Below are 15,182 nucleotides of genomic sequence, written 5' to 3'. Positions count from 1 at the left end.
GGTAACAGATGCAATTTCCTTAATTCATATACTTCAATATGCATATTTTGTCACATTTTAACATCTCGGAGATACAGAGTTGGTACTATTATTGAACACAAATGAGCCAAATGTTGGAGTAAATCATATAATATTTAAAAATTACTATTTTTGGCCTGACCTGTGGTGGTGCAGTGGATAAAGCGTCGACCTGGAAATGCTGAGGTCGCCGGTTCGAAACCCTGGGCTTGCCTGGTCAAGGCACATATGGGAGTTGATGCTTCCAGCTCCTCCCCCCTTCTCTCTCTCTGTCTCTCTCTCTACCTCTCTCTCTCCTCTCTAAAAATGGATTTAAAAAAATATTGTTAAAAATTACTATTTTTACACAAAGGTGAGAATGTGGAATGATTCGGCTGCAATCTTGCTTCCTATTGCCCTGACTAGAAAGATCTCAGACTTGAAAGTGCTGAACCTGAAATGATGGTATAGAAGATGAGGTAGTATTAAGAGCACACTCAGATGTACCCAGTGCTCGTCTGGGGGCAGTAGTGGCACTCAGAGAAAATGTGAATGAGACAGTGAGTCATCGCTGAAAATTGCCAAAGAGTCACAGAAGAGAGCCACGAGCAAATGTCATTACAAGTGCCAAAGTCAGATGAGGCCACCAACAGAATAATGGCCTACCTTTTCTTTAGGCAAGATTTATTAAAATAGATAACTTTATAATTAAAATTATTAAGCAGATAAGAAATGTTCATAATTCTGTAAACTAACTGTTGACAACACTGATATGACACATACACATTTACATAATACTAATCTAAGCTTCTAATCACAACCCTGTTATTGTTTTAATCCTAGTTTACTATAAAGAAACCCGAGGCGTAGAAAAAAAATTTTTTTTTTTTGTATTTTTCTGAAGCTGGAAACGGGGAGAGACAGTCAGACAGACTCCCGCATGCGCCCGACCGGGATCCACCCGGCACGCCCACCAGGGGGCGATGCTCTGCCCCTCCAGGGCGTCGCTCTGCCGTGACCAGAGCCACTCTAGCGCCTGGGGCAGAGGCCAAGGAGCCATCCCCAGCGCCCGGGCCATCTTTGCTCCAATGGAGCCTTGGCTGTGGGAGGGGAAGAGAGAGACAGAGAGGAAGGGGGGGGTGGTGGAGAAGCAAATGGGCGCTTCTCCTATGTGCCCTGGCCAGGAATCGAACCCGGGTCCCCCGCACGCCAGGCTGACGCTCTACTGCTGAGCCAACCGGCCAGGGCGAAAAATTTTTTTTATATATTTTGTAAAAGATTTTATTTATTCATTTTAGAGAAAGAAGAAAGAGAAAGAGGTGGGGAGGAACTGGAGCAATCAACTGTGGCTGCTTCCTGTATGTGCCTAAACCAGGCAAGCCCAGGGTTTCAAACTGGCAACCTCAGGGTTCCATTTCGACGCTCTACTCACTGCGCAACCACAGGTCAGGCAGAGGCAGAGAAAAACCTTAAAGCTTGCTTAAAGTCACAGGCACATCAGAGGCAGAGCTATGATCCAATCTCAGGCAGTCTTGTTCTAGAGTTCGCACTATATTATCTTTAAGATTAGCGGGTATTGTTGCTATTGTTGTTTTTGTTATTGGTAGAGTTGCCAGATTTAGCAAATAAAATAAAAACTTCCCAGTTAAGTTTGAAGTTCAGACTACAATAATTCATGCATCTATATCCCAGATAGGTATGCCCCATGCAATATTTTGGACATGCTTCTACTAAAAAGTTACTTGTTGTTTATCTGAAATTCAAATCCTAAATCGGCAGCACAAGGATATCATGAGGACTGAGAGGCAATTGGTTAGAGAGCTCTATGGTCTCCTGTAAATTATAGATTCCGTGATTCTTTGAGTACTCAGAACTCTATTTCCCTTAGTCAACTTTTTTGGTATCCTTACCACACTGTAGGGACCAAATCAAAACAAACAAACAAAAAAAATGAGGTTTGGCTCTCATTCTAGTTCTCCTGCTAAGCAAATATGGCAATTCTTACCATAAATCCAGTTTTTGAGAAATAGAGCCTTACTATGACCATCCTCATTTCAGAAGAAGAGGATGTCTGTCTACATTTATCTCTAGGTAAACACAAACTTGGGCAAGTATGAGGTTTCCGTGCAGGAGCGGGCTCCCTCCCTGAGTTGTGAGGGGAACGCCAGGACCACCACCTGTCCTGGACAAACTGACCACTCACTGCACACGAAGAAGAGCTGTCTGAGGACGTCAGCCAAAAGAATTACATCCTCCGCATCCCTTCCTATCCACCAAACCTTTGGTTATCAAATAAATATGAACAGGGTTCCATAAGAGCTCCTATAGAAGCCAACACAGTTTTTACTGTTAATAATCTACTAAGGCCTGACCAGGCGGTGGCGCAGTGGATAGAGCGTCGGACTGGGATGAGGAAGGACCCAGGTTCGAGACCCCGAGGTCGCCAGCTTGAGCGCGGGCTCATCTGATTTGAGCAAAGAGCTCATCAGCTTGGACCCAAGGTCACTGGTTCGAGCAAGGGGTTACTCGATCTGCTGAAGGCCCGTGGTCAAGGCATATATGAGAAAGCAATCAATGAACAACTAAGGTGTTGCAATGCGCAACGAAAAACTAATGATTGATGCTTCTCATTTCTCCGTTCCTGTCTGTCTGTCCCTGTCTATCCCTCTCTGACTCTCTCTCTGTCTCTGTAAAAAAAAAAAAAAAAAAAAAAAAATCTACTAAGGAAAGAGAGATCTTCTAAAGACGTGACTTTCACACAGTCTATATATAAATTCTGGTAAGGGCCTGGGAAGGAGACACTCAAGAGGAAAAACTTCTTTCAGACTCCTCGAGGCCAGCCCTGAATCCATGTGGGAAGAGGGGAAACTCACTGTGCCCTAAATTTCCCAGTTGGGCTCTGAGGGGGCCGTATTATTTGGGAGGATTTCTGAAAATGAAAGCTTGGTTTGAAATGGAAGAATTGAGATAAGAGTATTTAACTTAGACTTAAAGGAAACAAACATATTTGAGTTATTTCAGGTGAGAGAGTTTGGCCAAATTGTTTACCTAACTGCCTGCCTTTTTTTCTATCTGGATGAGTCTGCAGAGACCTCAGACACTCCCTTGAGAGTACAGGCCTTCTACTGGGCTGGGGCGCCGCTCCAGAACTCAAATACTCACTCCTACTCCCTAATGCATTATTCAGGTGTGCCCTTGGAAAAAGCTGTTCCCATCATCGTCTCTACCCACATAATCTTTGGCGATGAAGGTGTGGCCCAAGGTTAATTTTGAAAATATATGGAGCTACAATGCTATGATACAAAACAAAACAAAATGAAACAAGCAAACAAGAACCCAGAAAATATAATATAAAACCCATCTTATTTAATAGAATTTGCAAGACAGAAGGGATCCAACAGATCTTGGATCACAAATGCTTGTTGTGGGCCTTTGGGGGTTTTCATTGATGGGCAAAAAGAATGACAAAAAGAGAAACAATGCCCTGAATTTTTCATAAAGCTCAACTTATTCAATATAAAAGACTGTCCTTTTATTCTTAGATCTTATCTTTTCTACTTTGGGAGGTGGTGTTCAAATATTCTTTGTTTTAAATTTTTTTTTAGAGACAGAGAGAGAGTCAGAGGGAGGGATAGATAGTGACAGACAGACAGGAACGGAGAGAGATGAGAAGCATCAGTCATCAGTTTTTCGTTGCGACACCTTAGTTGTTCATTGATTGCTTTCTCATATGTGCCTTGACCGTGGGCCTATAGCAGACCGAGTAACCCAGGGATCCCCAAACTACGGCCCGCGCCGCACTTCCGGAAGGGGCACCTCTTTCATTGGTGGTCAGTGAGAGGAGCACTGTATGTGGCCGCGTGCAAAGCGCGGTGTCACTCACATACAGTACTACTTCCGGTGACACAGGATGCATGCGTCACGGCTCCAGAAGCGCGTCATATCACTTGTTATGCCTAACAGTGACAAATATGGAACCGGACATTGACCATCTCATTAGCCAAAAGCAGGCCCATAGTTCCCATTGAAATACTGGTCAGTTTATTGATTTAAATTTACTTGTTCTTTATTTTAAATATTGTATTTGTTCCCGGTTTTTTTACTTTAAAATAAGATATGTGCAGTGTTTATAGGGATTTATTCATAGTTTTTTTTATAGTCCGGCTCTCCAACAGTCTGAGGGACAATGAACTGGCCCCCTGTGTAAAAAGTTTGAGGACCCCTGGAGTAACCCCTTACTCGAGCCAGTGACCTTGGGTCCAAGCTGGTGAGCTTTTGCTCAAACCAGATGAGCCCGCGCTCAAGCTGGCAACCTCAGGGTTTCGAACCTGGGTCCTCCCCATCTTAGTCCGACACTCTATCCACTGCACCACCACCTGGTCAGGCCAAATATTCTTTTTTTTATGAAATGTGATGGTTGTGCAGCTTCTGTAAGTTTGTTCCTAATGGTCTTATTAGACAAAGATAAAAGTTTAATTTTAAAAAATAATTCTGTAACTAGTGAGATCTCCCCAAACCACCTACACTGATCTAATGAAATGTTCCTGTTTTTATCACGGAGGTGGGGTGGGGAGCTGAGGTGACATTCCTGCAGACATATGTGGAGAATGGTCAAGCTGGAACTTGAGCCCCTGGCTCCGGCCGCCAGACCAACCTCATCTCACTGCGGCCCCCCCAGCGCTAGCTGAGTGCCAGGGGCCAACCCTCCCTGGGAACACACGCGCTGCTTTCAGCTCCGGTTGGTCTGGCACAAAAGTCTCAACCCCTCGTTCAAGGGCTAAAGATGCCAAATACACTTGAGTGTGGTCTTTGAGTAAAAACAAGTTTGGAAAAGGCTGGACCAAATGAGCACAGAGTGCTTTTACACAAGAACTATTTTTGTCAGCCAAGTGGCTATAAAGGATGTCTTGCCAGGCATTAGAGCAAATACTGCAATGTTTTCCTCACATATTTTTGTGTGTAACTGTAAGGAGTATGGCAACATTCAGGAAAAAAAATGGGTGGTAAATTAAACCTTCCTTGTCATAGGATAAATAGCTGAAAAATGTGGGGTTTCATTGGTAAACCATGTTAGCATTTTCTAAGTAGATGTTTTTTTCTAATGTAGAACAAAGAAATGTGCATTCAGCCTGAATGCATTAACAACTGATTATTCCAAATGCTGACCTTCAATACAAGACAATGTGCTGGTATCAGATGTAGAAGAGGTGAAATGAGCAATTTTATAATTTTAATGTGAAATCGAACCTCTTCTTGCCTTAACTCTTAATGTTAGGAGAGAGAGGGAGAAAAACACTTTTATTTCAAATAATGCTACTCTATCATTATAATATTCCCTTAGCACTGAACCGATAAAGAAGGCTTTTATCACTTATTAGTGGCAAAGCATTGCAGCCCCACCCTTGGTATTATTTAATAAATATCCAGCAGACCCATCAAGCATCCTCAGAGCTGAATGCTGCTCTGTGCCATCGACGGAAATCTCATTGATGCCGAGTTTCTCATTTATTGAGTGGGCAGAGATTTCTAAAAACACGAAGTCATTAGTGGTCAACAAACTCATTTCCTTGGTAGAATACATGATTAGTCAGTCAAGGATTTGAAGGCATTAATTCAGAGGCTCGTAATCAGCCCCCTCTCTGTGACTCATTTAGAAATTCTGCTGTCTGAATATAAAAAGCAAGTCTTGATAGTCAACAAATTTTCAATGAACACGTAATACAATGCATCCTGCCAAGAATGATGCAGGAAATTAAAATACATGATGCAAGAGGATCCCACTTTTTTGTTAAAATTAATGAGAGCACATGTCTATATGCATGTCTATATGTGGATAAATTGAAAAATATATAGCAAGAGGTTATATAGGAACGAACCCTATATGGTGATGTTACTGTCCTCCTGTCTGCTTGACTGCATTTTACAAATCATGCTAAATGAAAATGTATTGCTCTCAAGGGCTTTTTAAAGTTTGTTTTTTAAAAGAAGGCATATAAGACACAGTCCTGGCCCTCAAGTAATCTCTGCTATTTGAGGGGTAAATGAACTTTGTGGGGAGAAATGAGTATGTCTGGGTTGGCTGCTGACAACCACTGACGTCACTTTTTTTCTTTTCTATTCAGCTTATCAAAACTCGTGTTTCTATGTAAACAATGTCATAAGCTGAACGTGCTCATTCTAAGAACATTCCAATAAATAATTTGTTCAATTACATTTAGCGGAAGTTAGCCTTATATGGGCTTGTCAATAAACCAATCCTCCATGTAAAAGTTTACAGGATATAATGTATTTGAATTTCCAATAAGCATCTCTACCATTGAGTTTTTGGACTATATCTCAGAAATATGGGAGGAACTTACATGCTTAAGTGTACAATAATAAATAACTAAGGTTATTTTGTACTTTTTGCATTACTTCATTTAACCCTAAAACATCCTCGTGAGGGAGATTTTATTGTCACTCGCATTTTATAGGTGAGGAAATCAAGGCACACAGGTGACAAAACTTCCTAAGGTCACCAGGCCCATGCTGAACAAGGTTTGAAGCCAGGCAGTCCGATACACTTCCTGCACCTGACTTTTTCTCGTCTATCATCTGCCAGTTTCTATGTGCCATGGGTCCTGCATATAAAAGTGACCCAAATGTTCTAATGGTGATAAACCCAGATACAGTGAGCAGATTTCAATTTTTTGGACCAAATAAAATTAAATCTTACAGCTGAATACAACTGCTTTCAAACAATTAAAGGAAGTTCTGCACAGATATTTAGGAGTCAGCAAAGATTTTCCTATAAAGGGCCAGAAAAGTAAATATTTTAGGTTTTGTGGGTCATATGGTCTATTGCAACTACTCAACTCTGCCACTGGTGCATGAAAACAACCACAGACAAGAATAAAACTGAGCAGGGCTGTGTTCCAATAAAACTTGGTTATAAAGTGGGCAGTGAGCATGGTTTTGTCCGTAGGGAGCCGGCTGCCACCCCTGATCCATACAGCTAACAGACTCAAATATAGCTATTCACACTTAAAAGCAGGGTTTTAGGGATTTAACTACCCACATATTTGGTAAAAATCTCCTGTGGTAAATAAGGACTAGCAGAGTATTGGTCAGAACCATCTAAGTGCATCGGAATAGTGTCCTGCTCAGTAAATACCTGGTGAGTTGAACTCTCCTAATGATGACATAGGCAGTCCCTGCGAAAGTATTGTTACGCAGGTACAAGGGCTTTTAACTAACAAATGAGCAGTGTAAATAATAAACAGAAGCTACTGATTTGAAAACGGATGCTCCCCATGTTTTGGGGGTTAAATCTAAAATGTATATATTATAAGGGTTGCAAAGACTACACCTGTAATGACCCTCCATAGGGTCATTACACCATACCTTCAGGAGCCACCAACAGCATCAGAGTTAAACTTACTGCTACCACTATACAGATTTTACACAAATCTTTGCATGTCTATGACCAACTCTGCAATAATTCCACCAAATATCTTTACTTAGTTGTGCCAAACAAAACTCCTGAATCTTGTAGGAACTTAAATATCACAGTTCTCTGTTTATAGTGAAGTCAACACGCATTTGAATCAAATTTCCATTACAAATTTTTTAAAGCCCTATTAAAAAATGGCATCTGGCAAACTAAATTGAGACATAAAGGACAACTGGTAGGCCCTGACCGGGTAGCTCAATGGATAGAGCATAATCCCAACATGCTGAAGTTGTGGGTTTGATCCCCGTCAGGGCACATATGAGAAGCAATCAGTGAGTGCACAACTGAAATGGAACAATTAAGTGGAACAACGAGTTGAAGCTTCTTTCTCTCCCTCTCCTTCCGTCTCTTTCTCAAATTAAAGGAAAAAAAAGAACAAGTCGAGAATGTCAGGCATTTTCAATAGCTGATCTTCACTTCTTATATTTCCTTTAGTAAACATAAGAAGGCAGAAAAACTGACAAAACTGCACATTTTTGCATGAGGCAATCTCTTTTTTAAACTTTTTAAGTCTGGACTGACCTGCTCTGCGATCAGGGAACATGGTCGACAGAATTCTGCAGATCACAACTTTCTCTGGCCCAGCAGAGGTTGTAGACACCACATGTGTGGCCAGAGGACATCAAAGGTACAGGGCCTTGGGTTAATATAGATCAGGGGTCCTCAAACTACGGCCCGCGGGCCGCATGCGGCCCCCTGAGGCCATTTATCTGAGCCCCGCCGCACTTCCGGAAGGGGCACCTCTTTCATTGGTGGTCAGTGAGAAGAGCATAGTTCCCATTGAAATACTGGTCAGTTTGTTGATTTAAATTTACTTGTTCTTTATTTTAAATATTGTATTTGTTCCTGTTTTCTTTTTTTACTTTAAAATAAGATATGTGCAGTGTGCGTAGGAATTTGTTCATAGTTTTTTTTATAGTCCGGCCCTCCAACGGTCTGAGAGAGTGAACTGGCCCCCTATGTAAAAAGTTTGGGGACCCCTGATATAGATGGATACTGGCTGCATCTTGATTATGTGAAATGCCAGGAAAAGAATTTAGCATCATCTTTGCCCTTCCCACTGCCTGAACCAAGGGACAAAAAAAGAACACAGCCACATTCTGAAAGGGTGAAAACGACGTGAGCACAAAGCATTCAAACGGTCTTCTTACACTCGGAATAAAGCCACGTTTTAACGTGGACACTGTCATCTCATTTATTTATTTTTTTATTTTTTTTATTTAAAAATTTTTTTTTTAATTTTATTTATTCATTTTTTTAGAGAGGAGAGAGAGAGAGAGAGACAGAGAAAGGAGAGAGAGACAGAGAGAGAGAAGGGGGGAGGAGCTGGAAGCATCAACTCCCATATGTGCCTTGACCAGGCAAGCCCAGGGTTTTGAACCGGGGACCTCAGTATTTCCTAGGTCGACGCTTTATTCACTGCGCCACCACAGGTCAGGCCTGTCATCTCATTTAGAAGTGTCCAAAGGAATCAATAAAGGATACAAAAATGTAGTCATCCATGTATCTCTTCTTTAGATTCTCCACGATGGCATTCTCTGTGATCTTGGAGAGAAGGACCATGTCGTCCACGCCGCTGTGTTTGACATTGTGGCTCTGCCAGTGGTACCGGTAGGCACCTTTGCTTCCCTGCAAATGGAAAATGCACAATTATTAGGATAGTTTATTTTCTCCTGGCATTATTTCCCAAATAATCCTCCTATCAAATGCAGCAGAATAGAGTGAAGAAAAATTTTGCTGTGGATAGACCTGGTTCAAGGCTCAGCTTTGTCACCGATAGACCTAGGGAAGTGGGGGAAAGTTATCTAAGTTCACGGTGCCACTTCAGCTTCTCTTTTCCCATGCAAAAAATGGGAGAAATAAGACCCATTCTATAGAACTGCTGTAAGGATTAAATAAAATGACACACATCAAGCACCGAACAGGGTATACAGCAAAGATTTTTAACCAGTGTGCTGTAAGAATTTTTAAAGAATGTAATGCCTGAATAGTGATGGCACTGACCTCTTTTCCCTAAGATTGGCAAGTAAAAAAATGACAACAGCGAACGAACACAATGATAGCTGTTGTTGTGAATGGATCAAAATCATACCCTTTTTTTTTGTCAGATTGGCAAAAAATATTTTTTGTGGTGTGCTGCAGAATTGTAGTAATTAGTTTATGTGTGCCGTGAGATAAAAAAGGTTGAAAATCGCTGGTCTAGAGTAGAGCACAATAAATGATCGGCGGTCTCTAGTAATTCCGTCAACCTTATAGAAACTTTCTAGACTTGTTTTGCAAATGACCAGACAGAACTTAGAAGTAGAAAGAATACATATCACACAATGACGAGGTCACATTATCATCATTTTCCCTTTGTAAACTTATCACTATCAATGTAACATTAAGCCTTCTCCATTCAAAAGATAAGCTATATTTTGGTGACCGATCATTGCACAGTCACAAGAAAAGGACCGGGAGCCTAAAAGTGATCACAGAACATACTGTGGGCAGGAGGACTTCATCCGGCCCCACAGCCTCCTTGGACAGATGAAGCTGTGGCCCTTGTCTGTTTATTGGAGTTAAAACCTAACACCAGGAATGGCTTCTGAACACCCTGCGGCCTGCAAGGGGTTCCTTAAACTTGGCATTTCTGCAGTGGAATTCCCCTGTAGGCCCAGCGGTGTGCCTTGTCCTGGGGTGAGGGGAGGATGGGAGCACCCGAGTGGCCACACTTGGGGAACTGGCCATCCATCAAAGGACAACTAGGGAGCACAGCTAGGGATCGGCACAGGTGATTTACGTGTCAGCAACAGTCAACATGTAAACACAGGTAAATGGGTGTTCCAGCAACAGGGGAGGCTTTTTTGTTCTGGGAGAGACAGAAATAACTTCCTGGAGAAGATGCCATTTGATATAGACCTAAATACTTTTTAAATTTTCCAGAAGACCAGAGGAGAAAGGATATTCTTTACAATTTACACTCACGGGGGAAAAAAAGCCAATATATATGAAATAATGGCAAATAACACATGACTAGATAGATATCGGAGGATTCTCCCTTCCCTTCAAACCCTTCAAGCATCTTCCTGCACACAGCAAGACTCATATCCAGCTCTCTTCTCGGGAGTTCCCTTATTGAGGGAGTTTGGACAAAGAAGAGGAAACTCTGCATAAAGGTATCTAGAAAGGCCACCTCATCAGATATCAAAAGTAGGACGAGAAAAGGTAATCATAGGAGGCTCTTTAAGAGAAGGGGGAGGTGGAAGGAAACAAGATGGACACCACTATAAATTTCACTTTTAAAAAAATTGCTTGTTTTCTCTTCAGGAGACGGGTCCTTTGATAAAAGCAATTCTAAGAGGCTCTGGGAAAGCAATTTTTAAAAACCAGCCAGTGCCATGGCTCAGGTTCCAGGGTGGGGTTTTAGAGGGCTTGCCACCCATGCTGCCTTGCAAAGGGAAACTGTTTATACGATATATTTGGCTTTCTCAGAACATGCAGCATCACTTCTACAAAATTACCTCAGACCTCACCACCCCTTCTTCCTCTTGTGGCAAGGCAGAAAGAGAAAAGGCCCTGGCCACAGCATGACTCACTGGATCGCAACCGAATGTCCATGGTTTCCTTCCAACCTACATTCCTGATGGCTCCGCCCACCCCTTCCTCCCACAAAAATTACTCTGCATAGAAAACTAACATACCAGTAGGTGCATTTGTTTATTTGTTTTTAACCCCAATAAATATCTACCTTCTTAAAAGAGGCCCAAAATGTCACTTTCTCTTTGGATAATTCAAGCACAGTTGAACGAAACAGAAGGACTATTAATAATAAACTATTTATTGTGCAACTTCTGCAAAGGACAATAAATGGAGGGACTCTGTGTCCGAGTGTTTGTGGTTGTGCTGATCCACAAAAACTGTCTTCTCAAGGTAACCCGCGTCGGCCTTGGGGTCCAGCCCAACTCTCCCCTCTGTGCCACCAGAGAGTGAGACATTACAGTCTGTCCCCTTTCAGAAGCGGTGCCCTCCCTCTAATAGCAGTTACTTCCCAGTAAGACAGGGCTCCTTGTGAAGTTCATTGAGTCTCATGGTCTCAAATGTCCCTCGACACTGCAGAGTCCCACCGATTGACTGCAGACCTCCACCTTCAAAAGGGTAAGGAACCAACAGTGTGATGGAATAGTCACTGTGAACAAGGCAAGGAGCCATTTGATTTGTAGTGGTTGCTCCCTTTACTATTCCAAACCACCACCTGAGAGAGGAATTGACATTCACATGCTACAGCAGGAGAAAACAAGACTCCCAACTACCGTATTTCACCATGTATGACGCTCCCATGTATAAGATGCATCTTAATTTGGGGGCCTGAAATTCAAAAAAAGAATTACATAAAGTTATTGAACTCAAGTTTTTTTTTGTTTGTTTTTTTTGTACTTTTTCTGAAGCACGGGGAGAGACAGTCAGACATACTCCCGCATGCGCCCGACGGGGATCCACCCGGCACGACCACCAGGGGCGACGCTCTGCCCACCAGGGGGCGATGCTCTGCCCCTCTGGGGCGTCGCTCTGCCGCGACCAGAGCCACTCTAGCGCCTGGGGCAGAGGCCAAGGAGCCATCCCCAGCGCCCGGGCCATCTTTGCTCCAATGGAGCCTTGGCTGCAGGAGGGGAAGAGGGAAACAGAGAGGGAGGAGAGGGGGAGGGGTGGAGAAGCAAATGGGCGCTTCTCCTATGTGCCCTGGCCGGGAATCGAACCCGGGTCCCCTGCACGCCAGGTCGACGCTCTACCGCTGAGCCAACCGGCCAGGGCCTGAACTCAAGTTTTATTCATCATAAAATTCATACAACTCCTCATCACTGTCAAAACTCCCATCCATTAGCTTGTCCTCATCTGTGTCTGATGATGAATCACTGTGTTCAACAATGACCACAAAAACAAGCACAATAAAGTGGAAAATGCATGTAAAAAAGAAAAACAAAACTACAATTACTGTATAAGACGTACCCAGTTTTTAGACCTCAAATTTTTCGAAAAAGGGTGTATCTTATACATGGGGAAATATGGTGGTTAAAGAGCAAAAGCAAAGTATAAACCAAAGTCTCTAGGACCATGAACTCATCCAAACATCTTTGTTTCTTCATCCTCTCTCCATTGTGACTTACTGGATAGCACTATCTGTTAAGTTTAAGATGGTAACAAAATGATAAACTACCTCCAAAACATCACTGAAAACATATTCTTTGTTAACAACCCACCATCTCTTAGCATCAAACATAAAAACACTAAAGTTATTTTTTATTTGATACAGTTCCTATATCCAACTGGTCACAGATCTCACTCTCTATTGTTGCTCAAATAAGTTTGTAAATATGATATATAGGTTTGCTCGTTTATAGTTTGCATTGGCTGTGGGGGACACGCTGTAAGCAGGCAGGGTTGTTATATCCTAAGGCTTAGTTTTAAGACTAAGCCTTTCCCACCCTAAGTGACTCTGTATCAGAGACTTCCTTGTTTGTATATTGGATTTGATTTTTTTTTTAACAGAGACGAGAGAGAGACAGAGAGAGAGAGAGAGAGAGAGAGAGAGAGAGGAATGGAGAGAAATGAGAAACATCAATCAGTTTTTTGTTGCAACACCTTAGTTGTTCATTGATTGTTTTCTCATATGTGCCTTGACCAGGGGCCTTCAACAGACTGAGTAACCCCTTGCTTGAGCCAGTGACCTTGGGTCCAAGCTGGTGAGCTTTGCTCAAACCATATGAGCCCGCGCTCAAGCTGGCGACCTCGGGGTCTTGAACCTGGGTTCTTCCACATCCCAGTCCGACGGTCTATCCACTGTGCACCACTGCCTGGTCAGGCTGTATTTTGGATTAAAGGTTTTGATTTCTACACTATAAAATGGGGCAGACCGGGAGCTTGCTCTCTCTCGGTTCCTGAGATTAGCATTAGAGGAGAGAGCAGAGAGAGGAGAGCAGAAAAAGGCCACGTGGAGGAGAGAAGAGGCAGCCAAGATGTCGGAGTGCTGAAGGAGAAGCCAGATTGTGCAGAGTTTGTGCAGAGAGAAGGAGATGGGGAACAGAGGTGAATGAAACTGGTGAGGTTAGAAACCTTTGATTCTAGGAAACTCAGCTAAGTCAGTGGCTTTGGGAGCCCTGAATGGAAAGGGAAGTGTTTTCCCACTGTGTATATTTCTTGCCCGCCTAGTGCAAGCTAGGATTAAAGCTAATGGCCCACCAGTGTGTGGCTCTGTTGTTTCATTACTGTCTGTCTGAATCAAATGTGAACCTGCACGGGCCAGGCAGCTGTGATGGTGGCCGTGGCTACTGGCTTTACATTCGACCTCTCCTGCCCCCCACTCTCCCCCTTCACCTCTCCCAGGTAATTTCAGCTATATATGTGGACTCATTCAGCCTTTACAACCACTCCCCACACTATGTACAATATTATCTCTATTTCACTGATGAAAAACTGCCCAAGGCGTTCCATAGTAACTTTTCTGTCCTTATTGACCGCAGCTTTCTATGCTTTTCTCCTCCCTCCACCCCTCCCCCTAAATTCACATGAGGTGAAGGGTGGGAGGGTAGGAGCAAACAGAGCCCTTTGGGGAAGGCTGGCCTGTCCAGAGCGTCAAGGATACAGCCAGAACCCTCCCCACAGGTAAATGAAAGCTGGGCTAGAAAGTTCTAGTAGATAGAGAGTGGGAACTTGATCAGAGAGACTGTAAACTAAATGTGGAAGCGTAGGCTCTCATCCCAACCAGGGAAGCTTAAACGTTCTCCACAGTGGAACAGAAAAACTCCTTTCCGTTTTGCTGTAGGGACAACATTTGATTACAGCACGACTTTTCCTGAGGCCTTCCTCGGAACAGGCAGTAAGTGGAGAACCAGGTGGGAAATGGTTACCACTTTATAACCCCAGACGTGTCCTCAGAGGCAGAGGCTGAATGTTGCCCTTGGGCCACGAACTGCTGTTGTAGGATTATGAGAACATGAATTACGTTTCTGGGACAAATAACTTTGACCCCTTCACTTCTTCCTCACTGTCCTGACTGGGAGGGTTGGGGCAGAGCTGGCGGCCATGAGTGCTGGGAGGAGGAAGGACAGAGACAGGGGCCTCCCCTTCCGTGTGAGGGGGAGTCACTCTCCTCAGATGGCAAAGGCCCGGTTTACCAGGCTGTCATCTCAGCAAATGGTTAAGTTTTTAAACCAGTACGGGTACTCAGCAAGGTATTTCCTTCCCCACAGTCCTGGGTGAGTGAGGCATGGCTGTCCAAGGAAGGGGGGGTGGGGGCTGATGTAAATGGTAATGAGCGGAATGAATAATAATGGTGATGATGATGACGGTGGAAAGTTACTCTTCCCCCTGACAATTATTAAAAATTACAGGGAGATATTTCCCACCAGGTGAGTCTTGAGCACAAGCTCTCTCAGGTCCACGTTTGGTTTCTAATGACAATTCAGTTTATTAAAAAGCGACGACTCATACACAAGTTCTAGCAAGCGGAGTACACCCTTTTTTTCCACAGAGTGGCCTGTCGTGTTCCTCTCATTTCGGAGGTGGCACCAAGACACAAGAGCTCCTCAGATGCAGGGAGAACCCAGCTCACGGATTCTCTCTAACTGACTTGAAAAGGTTGAGTGTCCCTCCCTGGTGTGTGTTTACCAGGGTGGGGACTGGGAAGAGCAAAGGTGAGTCAGCACAAAGGTGGGGC

General features: G+C 43.4%; 1 protein-coding gene across 1 annotated transcript in view; it reads right to left on the bottom strand.

Annotated features, from left to right (window-relative positions):
* Positions 1–15,182, bottom strand: part of MYO1E (myosin IE) — a 243,090-nt gene that overhangs the window by 135,688 nt on the left and 92,220 nt on the right. The window contains exon 2 of the mRNA XM_066341498.1: positions 8,975–9,118. Within this exon, the coding sequence (XP_066197595.1) occupies positions 8,975–9,118 (144 nt within the window). The remainder of the gene's footprint in view (positions 1–8,974; positions 9,119–15,182) is intronic.

The sequence above is a fragment of the Saccopteryx leptura genome, chromosome 6 (assembly GCF_036850995.1).
Source record: "Saccopteryx leptura isolate mSacLep1 chromosome 6, mSacLep1_pri_phased_curated, whole genome shotgun sequence".
Lineage (NCBI taxonomy): Eukaryota > Metazoa > Chordata > Mammalia > Chiroptera > Emballonuridae > Saccopteryx > Saccopteryx leptura.
This window is presented reverse-complemented; position numbering and strand designations above follow the sequence as displayed.